Source organism: Borostomias antarcticus, assembly GCF_949987555.1.
Source record: "Borostomias antarcticus genome assembly, chromosome: 11".
Lineage (NCBI taxonomy): Eukaryota > Metazoa > Chordata > Actinopteri > Stomiiformes > Stomiidae > Borostomias > Borostomias antarcticus.
In genome coordinates, this window is record NC_140244.1 from 19,507,926 (window position 1) to 19,519,978 (window position 12,053).

The following is a 12,053-nucleotide window of genomic DNA, read 5'->3' on the forward strand; positions in this document are numbered from 1 at the left end:
AGTGGTAACTGTCAAAACGAAGCATGTCGCAGGAGAAAACGAGACCGTACATTACTGAGCCTGAATGGGCAAGGGGCAGAGAGCAGGCCTCCGTCCTTGGGAAAGCATGGCGAGCAGGCTACGAAGAGCACAAGGTTAAACAGGTAACACTATAGCTTTACAGTGTTAGAACAAGTGGGTCAACGGAGCCAACGCTATATCCAGCAGCTCTGGCAGTCCGACAACGACAACACAGCTCAGGATCTAGCACGCGCCGGCAACAAGCACGCCATAGTTGACTATCTGGCTAGTCTGATTAGTCTACAGCGCACACGCGCGCGTGCACACAAACACGCTGGAGGCTTTTGATACAGATGCAACATTTCGGAATGTTTCAATCTTTTTATCAATAAGCACTACACACAAGCACACACACACACACACACACACACACACACACACACACACACACACACACACACACACACACACACATAGTTTACCCATCATTTCACACAACCATTCTTAGGCTATATATGAAGCATTAAACCATAAAGATAATCTGTCGGTGGCATCATCAAGTCACCTGACTCCTCCGTCATTGTAACATTCTATTTGTGTATGCCAGCGCAGGCTTCATCTCATGATTACATCATATTGTGTAGGTGTACACCAACCGCAGCCCCAGTGCAGGGCCAGTTGTATAAGCGCACACATCAAAAATGTGCCGCTCTTCATCGTCCCGCCCTCATCTCACTCTCTCATTCTCCGTTTCATGCATACTCTCTCTTACCCTCCATTTCACTCTCACCCTCCCACTCTCTCTCTCTCTCTCTCTCTCTCTCTCTCACACTGTTATAGTCTCCTTATCCCTTTCACTGTCACCCTCCCACTCTCTCCCTCTCTCTAGCTCTCTCTCCCTCTCTCTCTCTCCCTCTCTCTCACTGTTATAGTCTCCTTATCCCTTTCACTGTCACCCTCCCTCTCTCTCCCTCTCTCTCTCTCTCTCTCTCTCTCTCACACTCACACCGTTATAGTCTCCTTCTCCCTTTCACTCTCACCCTCCCACTCTCTCCCTCCCCCCTCTCTCTTTCTCCCTCTCTCTCACACACTGTTATAGTCTCCCTCTTCCTTTCACTCTCACCCTCCCACTCCTTTTTCCTTCTCTCTCTCTGTCACTTTCTCTCCTTCCCACTCCCCGTCCCTCTCTCTCTCTCTCTCTTTCTCTCTTTCTTTCTCTCTCCCTCTCCCGCTGACTCTAGGAGATGATGCAGTTCTTGCTCTTCCTCCTCTGGCGCGCGTGGATCTGTCCGTGCAGCTGTCCGTGGTGGTGCTGCCCGTGGAGGGGCGGGTGCCCCCCGGGGTGCCCCCCCATGCCGGAGGGGCTGTAGCGATGGCGCAGCTCCTCGTTGTTGAGGTAGCGCAGCTGCACGGGCCGGGGGATGGGCTCGCCCAGGAAGTAGCCCTCGTCCTCCTCGGACTCGGACGACGACGAGCAGCTGGAGCACCAGGGGTCGCCCCCCACCTCGCCATAGCCCTCCCCCCAGTTCGGCCCGCCCAACCCCAGGGGCTGAGCCCCGCCCCCGGCCGCGTGCTGCAGGGTGAGGTCAGAGGTCGTGCGGGGGCAGGGCCGGTACGGCTGCTGTCTGTAGACCCCCGGACCGCCCAGGATCAGCATCTCCCTGGCGGCGCGGCCGGCGGGGAAGCGGTCGTAGTCCTCCTGGACGCGGCGGTGGGGCGGTTCCGCCGCGTGGCTGGGCCTATCGGCCGCCAGGTGCAGGGCGTTGTCGGAGCGGGAGCGCCGGGAGCGCTTGTGGTGGCGCCCGGCGCGGTGGTGGCCGTCGCCGTGGTTGCCGCGGTGGTGTTTGCGGCGGCGCGGTGGCGGCGGCGGCTGCTGGGACAGGGGCTCCGGCGCGTTGACCCGTCGCCGGGGCGTCCTCTCGCCCACGGCGGCCAGACGCAGGTTACCGCTGCTGCCCACCAGAGACACGCCGCCTTTGCCCTCGAAGGCCAGGGGGTGCGGGGCCTCCCAGTACTGCAGAGGGTAGCCCACTCTCAGATGGGCGTCCATGTTTTCGTACGGCCGGGAGCAAGACAAGGACTCGGTGCTCCGGAACTGAACGGAGGAGCTGAGGGTGCCCATGTTGCTCTTCTCAGACACGTTCACACCAGAGTCCTTACTCAGGTCCGGCATGGAGAACCTGGACAGATGCTCCTGGCGCTTACTGGCCCCGTCCAGAGAATTACCTGGGGGGGGGGGGGGGGGGGGGGGGGCACAAACACACAGGTGAGGTCTGTGAGGGAGGAGGTACATACCTGTTATTCGCTATTTATATACCTGCACTCCTGCCTACTTGCTCATATTCCTGCCTACTCAATACCTGCATACCTTCACTGTATATATAATACCTGCATACCTTTACTGTATATAGAATGCACTTTACTGCTGTATCTGCATATCTAGTCTGTATTTATCATACTCTATCACCTGTACATTGTAGATTGTATATTGCACCTGCACTTATTATTAATGTAATTTGCACTCTGTTTGGATTCTAAACTGCGTTTACTTGTGCTGTATGTTGACATTTGAATCTAAATCTAAAAGGTATCTGATTTACTGCTTTAAATGAGCAAAGCTAGTCCGGGCGGTAGAGTCTCAAGGAGCGGTCACTGGCTACCTCAGCTGTCGGTCAGCTGGCAAAAATCGCCAATGTTCACACGTGGCCCTTACACACTTACACTAATAGGGAAAACCTTACATGTGCGTCACAAAATGCATTTGCTATTGCTTTGCTGCTGCCTCCACCTGTGGTTCTGTTCTCTTATCTGTCAGATAAGACCATACCGTACCGCCAAAGACGCTTATATGGGCCTAATAAATACTGTCAAATGCTAAACCAATATGGAGGCATGACTGATCTATTCTATTCTTCTCCTGGTCACCATACTCCTACCTTTGACTCCTTCAGGGGAGTGTTCTGTACCTGTAGCGTTGGACATGGTGAGGGACTCTATGGATCCATGGGGGGTCTGCTCCAGGGGGGTGAGGGGCTCGTTGAAGCCCAAGCCGTTGATGGGGTTCCTGGTCCTGGTCAGTGGGGGCCGGCTGTCCCTCTGGAAGCCGTGCAGGCTGATGCTCCTCTTGTCGGAGAAGCCCTGGCCCTGGCTGGACATCTCGTTGAAGCTCATCTGCGTGCGCAGCTTGGTGGGCCTGAACTCATCCTGGCTGTGGTGGATCCAGTTCTCGTTGAAGGAGTGGCCCCTCAGGGCGGCCATGGGGGTCCTCTTGATGTTACCCTGCTCCTTGGCCCAGGATTCGGGTCTGTTCGCTGGGTTGACGGGGCTCTGGGCCGGAGGGTGGGGGTTGGGGCTGGGGTTGTAGCCCTGCCTGTTGTTGCACTGGCCCAGCAGCTGCAGGGGCGTGGGGGAGGGCTCGCGGGGGGCGCCCTCGTAGGCGGGGGGGTACGGTTCGTCCCGGCTCATCCACACCTGGTTCAGGCTGGGAGCACGGCTCGGGGTGCGGCTGGGGGTCCTGCTGGGGGTCTGGCCGGACGAGAGGCTCAAACGGTCCATCTGGACAGACAGGGGGTCCAGTTCGGCGGAGAGGCGGTCCGGCATGGGCGGCGGCGGGGCCTGGCGCGCCTCGGCGCTCCGGCGGTCCTGCTCGGCGCCACGGCGCTCGTGTTTCCCGATCTTGGCGCTGTGGCGCGACTCCCGGGAGCGCGCGCTCTGGAAGGCGGAGTCAGACGAGTCTGACTCATCCGGGTCCTGTTACGATTCATGGGTTAAAGTGAATACTAGGGGCGTAACGATACACTAATCTCACGATACGATACACGATATTGGGTTGACGATAACAATACGATACGATACACTAAGGGCAGGTGTGAAGCGTTGCAGTAGCGCTGCTGTTCACACCAATAGTGCATTTCTCCACATCTCTACTCCAATACACTTTGTGAATTTAGAGCTTAACTGTTATAATATCATGGATAAGCCTAGACACAAAAGACATGTTTGTTACCAGCGTTGTGTAGCCAGCGTTCACTGTTTTCACCTTGACGATACGTATTGTGACATTTCTGTATCGCAATATATTGTGGCACAATATATTGTTACATCCCTAGTGAATACGTTAATAAAAACGTCGATTTCCATTCATGCGGCCGTTTCCCGTTTCGGGGAAGACGAACATCATACTGTACCTCTCCGGCGCTGCAGGAGCGCGAGCAGAAGATCTGCCCCTGCTTGGGCAGGAAGGGGCGGCCCAGGAGAGAGCGCTTGCAGCGGGCGCAGCAGAAACACTCCTCGGTGGCGTGCCAGTGCTGCCCGTCGTACGTCATCTGGCCCTGGTCTATACCTGAGGGAGGGAGAGAGGGGGAGAGAGAGGGAGAGAGAGGGAGAGGGAGGGAGAGAGAGGGAGAGGGAGGGGGAGAGAGGGAGAGGGAGGGGGAGAGAGAGGGAGAGAGAGGAAGAGGGAGGGAGAGAGAGAGGGGGAGAGAGGGAGGGAGAGAGAGGGGGGGAGAGAGAGGGGGAGAGAGAGAGGGGGAGAGATAAGGAGGGGGAGAGAGAAAAAGGGGGAGAGAGGGAGGGTGAGAGAGGGGGGGAGAGAGAGGAGGAGAGATAAGGAGGGGGAGAGAGAGAAAGGGGGAGAGAGGGAGGGTGAGAGAGGGAGGAGGGAGAGAGGGGGAGAGAGGGAGGGGGAGAGAGAGAGGGAGGGAGAGAGGGGGAGAGAGGGAGGGGGAAAGAGAGGGAGGGAGAGAGAGGGGGAGAGAGGGAGGGGGAGAGATAAGGAGGGGAAGAGAGAGAGGGGGGAGGGAGAGAGGGGGTGAGAGAGAGAGGGGGTGAGAGGGAGAGAGAAAAAAGTGATATAGGCCATCTAATCTATTGGTTCCATCTGTAAACACGCTGGTGCATAAGATGTCTGCAGCCAACACTTGTAGCATTACCAGAGCAACATAAAGGACTGAGCGAACGCCATTATCTCCAGTGCATGATTGTAGCACTTGTCTATAATGAACACTGTCAAGCACACAGTCTCGGATGATTTGGTTTTGGAGTCACAGCTAATCAGCAAAACACGCCCCTCTCAAGAGTCTAACGATATTTACTGGGATAAAAGAGACACTGGGCTTGATTCCCCTGTGGGTGGCTGGTATGTGATCTTACACCCCAGCACCCTGCATCTGTAACCCTTATGATAGCAGGGGAATCGTTTGACTGGAGCACCCCCCCCACTCCGCCAAGAGCCCTGGGAAGGAATCATCCCTCACAGCCTCCATCTGGACACAACGTGGTGTCTTCTGCTTTCAATGGCTCCCCGTTTGCTCTATTCTGACTGGGTCCTGGGAGGATAATAACCCCCCCATCGACCTCCTCTGCTCTGCTCCGCGCTGCCCTGTCTCCCCAGCAGAGCTGCAGGTCTGCAGAGACACGGGAGACGCTCTCCACTCACGATTGCATTCATGTTTAATAATACCCAAATGTTATTGTGTCCATACTGTGCTAAATCTGAGGTTCTCTGCCTTTCTGCTTGCTTCTACTCTACCGAACCGGGTTAATATGAACTGTGACGAGAACGCAGAACAGAAACAGGAAACCCAGATAGCAAGCGGATCTGGGCCATATATGGGCCGGAACTAAGCCACAAGTGCCAGATCTGGCCTGTATATGGCCCTGATCGGATTGCTATCTGGGAAGTAAACACAGGTAGAATGTACCTATGTGCTCTCCACAGGCGTCGCAGTATTCCGCGTAGAGGGACTCGAAGCAGTTACAGCAGTGAGGCCGACCGTCCTTCATGATGTAGCGCTGACCTCCCAGGGTGGCCTCGCACTCGAAGCAGCAGAAGTGCTTCATGTGCCAGTGTCTGCCCTCCGCCTCGGTGCACTCGTCAGCAAAGATGATCTGCAACACACGGGTACATCGCGCTCATCGGCGAAGGACGAACCGCGACTCCGATCTCTTGGTGAGAAATGGCCTGCTACGGCGCAGAGAGAGATCTCTCGTCGGTGCAAGTGACGTGTGACACGGAGAGAGATCTCTCGTCGGTGCAAGTGACGTGTGACACAGAGAGAGATCTCTCGTCGGCGCAAGTGACATGCGACACAGAGAGACATCGAGAGAGACGTCATCTGCAACACGGAGACCAACAGTGCAGTGTTTCCACTGGGGGGGGGGGGGGTGGATTCACCTCCGGTCCCCAGTCCCTCCGGGGGGGTTCGGGGGGGAAGTGTACTCACCTCATCGCAGGCACAGCAGCGCGGCTTGAGCCTCTCGGCATGGTGTCGGCCGCAGTAGATCTTCCCATCCTGGTAGAAGTAGATGAGGTCCACCAGGAGCTCCTCGCACGTGCTGCAGACGAAGCAGTGAGGGTGCCAGCACAGCCCGTGGCCCGCCCGCGTCGCAAACACCACGATGTCCCCTCCGTTGACCTGCCCCCCGCACTTTGGGAGAGAGAGGGATGGAGAAAAACGTAAGGCAGGAGGGGTCGAAAGAAAGAGGTAGAACGGGAAGAGGATAGGACAACGAGCAAAGAGGGGAACGTGGGAGGTGGGAGAAACATCAGTGACACAATATGAATAATCCAATCTTTTAAAGATATTCTTTAGGGCATTGCTGCTTTATTGGATAGGACAGTTGAAGGACAGACAGGAAAGGTGGGAGAGAGAGAGGGGAAAGGGCGTGGGCCGGATTCAAACCCACGCCACTACAGCAAAGGCTAGCCTTCACACGGTACATGCCCCAACCCATTGAGCCACCAGGGCGGCACTAATCCAATCATTTCAACATTTAAAGTGCATGGTCTTGGCACCGAAGGGCTGCTTTTCCCAACCTTCTGATGTAATATCAAAAGCCAGGCTTAAGACAGGAGAGAGATAACCTGGCTACAGTTCTGCCATCTTAGTTCATAAGCGCCAGCGGGAGCGAGTACCGTCAACGAGCGTGACGACGGACAGCCCGTTCACGGCCCGTACCTGTTCACACACGGCCCCGCTGGCGGTGAGGGGGAAGGGGCGGACGCTGCCGCGCCCCAGGCTGTCCCTCTTGCGTTGGTTACTGAACACTTTGAGCTCACGCCTCTCCTCCTCGTCCAGGGTGTTGCAGTAGCGCACCTGAGGAGCACACCAACACAGCGGCTCAGCTCGGCTTGGCTCGGCTCAACTCGGCTCAGCTCAGGCTCTGGTGGCTGCTGCTGGACTATCGCTGCCGGCTGTCTTTTACCCCATTAGGACATAGGCTACTCCTACTGTTAACTTCTCACTTTGTCTTTTGGGGGTTGTGGAGAGTCTAGTACCTCGTTGTCGTGCGGGGGCAGTTGGTTAAGCAGTTGTTTGATGCGGTGTTTCTCTCCGGGGCTGTTCATGTAGGGCACTTTGTCCTCGGGCAGGGAGCCGTAGTACTGATGCACCTGAGAGACACAAATGCACACACACACACACACACACACACACACACACACACACACACACACACACACACACACGGTTGGTTTAATAACAGCAGATGATCTTAAATGTTTGCTCAGAAATATACTTTGTGATTGTGTGGAAGTAGCAGCTTCTTCATGGCATCACAGCTTTACCCGCCTAAAAGGATCATGATCAGACAAGCAGCAAAACGTTCTAGCAAACATTATGGAGCCTCACTTCAGACCTAGAGTGCAGGGGCTGTAATGGCTTAAGGTTTTGAAAGCTGTAACAATGGCATTCGTCCTTGTCTGTGTTGGTGCTGTCTTTCATTAACTTTGCACTTGGACAGAACGGCTGCAAGAGAAAGCGTCTGTACAGAGTCTCATGGCCAAACAGTGCTGAGCGTTTCCTGCTGTAGATACAGCCTTGCTGCCCAAGGAACAGCACTGGACGAGAGGTCATGTTATATTGCGTCCGTTCGTTTGTTTTTTAGCAAGATTACGCAAAAACTACCAAACCGATTTTCATGAAACTCAGTGGAGGGGTGAAGCATGGGCCAACTTAGAACCCATTACATTTTGGAGTGGATCCGAATCACAGGGCAGGTCCATGACTGCCCAAACATGAACGGCCATTCATCACCATTAATTTTTTGGACTTTCATTAATTGTCAATCCAGCCCATTATCTGCGCGGGCCAATTGTCATCCGGTTGAAAATCCGACTGGATTCTCATTGGTGTCCATTAATATCATAGTTTGTTCACAGAAGTTCTTGCCGTAGTGAGACTACTCAGAATAGGAAGTATATAACCATATAATTAAATAGAAACAGGTATTGTTGCATTTTCCAGCTCTGATTCCATGTTATTACATAGAAACTACCATATCTGTTCCCAGGTAGCAAATCATGATCTTAGTTGGGATTTTAGGAAGGATATAACCAAGGAATTAAATAGATACTAACAATGTTGCATTTTCCAGATCTGATTCCATGAAATTACATAGAAACTACTTCTCTGTTTCCATGTAACAAATCATGGGGATTGGGGGTAACTACACAGGTAACTACTTCTAGGAACTACTGGTATTTGCTGGTAATTTCTTAATAATAATGTAGTTAACTAAACAGGTAACTACTATTAGTTAATGGTAGTTGCCATGGTATTACCCTGTTAATACTGAGCTGTTATGTAAAGTGGTACCCTACTGGGTGCACTAGGAAAGGTAGTCCTAGTTGTATTGGATCTAATATAGTTGTGAATTTGCAGAAAGCAAACGAAATGGATTTGAGGCAGATTTAATTAGCTGCCAAGTAATTTTAAAGTGAAAAAATGTTCCATTAATATAATTATGTTACATTTTCATTACGCCATTACGAGTCCATAATTGAAAGGAGTGGGATGGAAATGGTGCTTTGCATTCAGAGGAGCAAGGAGTGTATTCCTATGCCGTCCAAAATGCTGTCTTATTTTAGTCCGGATTTTAAGAGACTGTTTTATAACAGGATTGGTTTTTGCAAAATCCAGTGGGATAGAAAGGAAATACCAGTGCTGTAGGAGAGGCAGGGTGATATAAAGCCTGCTCAGTTTGCAGCCTGGCTGGTTGGACGCCCGATCCCAGAAAGAGAGCTTGCTCATTAAAGGCCCAATAATAATATTGGAATTTAGCCAGTCCCATACCTCTGATCAGTTTTGGTGCCTTTGTAAAAAAAACATTCTAATTCTAGGGGTTTCTTATTCCTAACAAAACGGGTGATTTCATTCATCAAATACAAATTTAAGGTAAGCTGAACAAACTTCTAGCCCACTCTCATTCAACAGCCAGCCTTGATTGCCCTCATCTGTCGGTGGATGGTGAGGCGGCCACGTCCTTCAGCATCCTGTCAAGATGGCTGCCTGGAGAAAATGCCCATCATCAAGCCTGCCTGTCATCTATTAACAGCCCTCCGGGAGGCGCTCTGCATGACAGCCACCACAGCTCTGCTGCATTCAGAGCACAGGGGCTTTTTAACTCCAGACAGATCGAAACAGAGCACGAGACATCATCTGGACAGACGCCTTGGATGGGGAAAGACTCATCATGTCCACACTACTGCCCAGTTTAATAGTATCCTGCCTTCAATGATCTTCGAGTATAAAGCGATATTATATAATATAGTCCAGCCTTGTTGTCCTTGTACTAGGGCTGCGCAGAGCACAGAAGACCCATTGTTGTGTTTGATCAACTGAGAACCTGGATGTGAGAGCTCCTGAGTAGAGCACTGAGAGTGGTTCATTATTATTTTATAATACACACACACGCACGCACGCACGCACGCGCGCGCACACACACACACACACACACACACACACACACACACACACACACTACACTGTACTGTATATACATAACACATACATTTCCAAACAATTTAGCAATCTAATTGCATGACAAATTCATGTTGTTTCAAGTCCCATGTAAAAAAGACTGAATCATTACAAATATATTGTGTACATCATTATGCCGCTCAGACAAAGTAATTGTCTATTACCTCATCTTTGTGGGCTGGTCATGGTTGTTATGTCATTAGATTGTGCCCTCTCTGCTCACACTGTGTCACCTGCGACATTTGACTAATTTATTCCCAATTACTCTTCCATGAAATGTTTGACAGTTAATTATCTATGCTTCATTCCCTCCCTCTCTTTCTCTCTTGTCTTTCTCTCTCATGTGGCACCCCACTGAGCAAAGACACGTCTAAAAGACGTCTTTTAGATGTCTTTTTTGTCTTTTTCGGACATCCAAAGACATCCAATTAGGAGCCAGAATGAATGTTTTTTTTTTACGTTCAGATATTGAACCCGTTTTGCACGTCCGCAGACATCTTAGAGGGGTCCAAGCCAGACGTTTGAATATTGAGGGGTCCAGCAGACGTACAAACAGGGTTCTGGACCGACGGACGTTATTAAGACATGATCTGAACCTCTCCCTGACGTTGTGTGTTTGCTGGGACTACAGGAACATAAAGGGCATTTTAAAGACAGTTGTCCTGCACCCTTTTCAATCAGTGAATCAGCGAGAATTAGGAATAGTAGTCTCATTTTCTGTTGTGGGTCGTGATGATTGACCATTGACCTTGTGACCATTGACCATATGGACAGGAGGAGCCGGGATTCGAACTGCCGACCCTACGGTCATTGGACGACCCGCTCTACCTCCTGAGCTACCTCCTGTGGCTCCAAAGGAAAATGGACCCAAAGATTTCAAACTTGATAATTCACAGTCCTTTTTGACTTTGCGTGATACCCATAAAACATTTCTGGAGACCGGACAGCTGTTTCCTTCCCAATGCATGTCTATAGGAAAAAGTCGTCACGTGACTTGCAATACCGAACTTGGCCACTAAGCCCAAATCGCCTCACAGCCATAGCTGTTCATGGGTGCTTGGTTGGATGAGAGGAGACTCAAAGGCCAGGGATGTGTAGGGGTCGGGGTGTCGGGAGATGGAGGGTGTGCTTACCTGTTCAGGGCTGAGTCCGGGGGGCACCCAGGCGTACTCCTCCAGGGCGCAGCCAGAGTCGTCGTCAGAGGTGGAGTTCCTCTGGAAGTCATACATCAGCTTGGTGATGTTCTTCTCCATCTCCAGAGGCATGGCCGTCACAACATGCTCCTTGCGTTGACACTAACAATGGACACAGATTTTCCTGCAGAGGATGAGGAGGGAGGGAGGGAGGGGGAGAGAGAGAGTCAGAGCGCGAGAAAAGAGAGGCGTTTCAGTAATCGGTATTCTAGACAGCATCCAGAGACCGGAGGTTCAGTTTTCCTTGTGGTATACAGCATACACTTTACTAGAAGCAATCATGCTCCATTCAACTTGGGCTTGGCATCTAATGAACAGTCAAGTGCATCCAAGGTTTATGACAGTATCAGTCTACACTACTGCTACGCTAACCATACAGATGAGATCCACGAGGCAGCCATGGGTATCAGAAATAGCCAGGCTTAAGCCAAAAAGTGCTGTATATTGTATGTGCTGTGGAAAGTTTATTTATTATAGCTATAGCATGTACTGTACATAACACACCCATGTATATCCATATGAATGAATGAATGACCTGGGGGGGGGGGGGCAGGTTATTCATTCATTCATATGCATATACATGGGTGTGTTATGTACAGTACATGCTATAGCTATAATTCATTCATATAGCATGTACATAGTCCATCCAGACTGGTATCTATCTTATCTTACCTATCTTTATACTGTATAGAAATTGTACTTAAGGTGTATTTGTAAATGTGTAACTTGTAAATGTGTAATTTGTAAATTGACTATTGGAGTTTATTTATATTGGCCATAATCTTGGAGTTGGCATTAACATTTCACATTGACTATACACCGTACATTACATGTGACAAATAAAGTAATCTTGAATCTTGTTGAGTGTGAGTGTGCATTATAATGGGCCTGGATGAGAGAATGAATCATTCCCATCAGGGGAGAATGGGAGAAATGTAGGGCTGCTGTGGCCGGGGAGCAGAACAGCTGGATCACCTAATGCGTAAAAGATGAACAGCAGAAGGTAATGCTGCCATCACCACAAACATGAAATTGAACAGCAATTAATTAAGGGAGCAAATTTGATACTTATTAGCACAGGAGCTTGAGCTTTCAACCC

The 12,053-nt window shown here is 51.2% G+C and overlaps 1 protein-coding gene across 1 annotated transcript; it reads right to left on the reverse strand.

Annotated features, from left to right (window-relative positions):
• Positions 1-1,237: 1,237 nt before the first annotated feature.
• Positions 1,238-11,074, reverse strand: LOC311315631 (prickle-like protein 2; the record flags this gene model as incomplete). Its single annotated transcript, XM_084446325.1, has 8 exons — positions 10,895-11,074; positions 7,280-7,393; positions 6,960-7,097; positions 6,225-6,428; positions 5,703-5,889; positions 4,188-4,342; positions 2,967-3,750; positions 1,238-2,226 (listed from the first exon to the last, which is right to left on the reverse strand). The coding sequence occupies exons 1-8, from the start codon at positions 11,024-11,026 to the stop codon at positions 1,238-1,240; spliced, it is 2,703 nt and encodes a 900-aa protein (XP_084302451.1). The 5' UTR covers positions 11,027-11,074.
• Between the last annotated feature and the right edge of the window lie 979 nt (positions 11,075-12,053).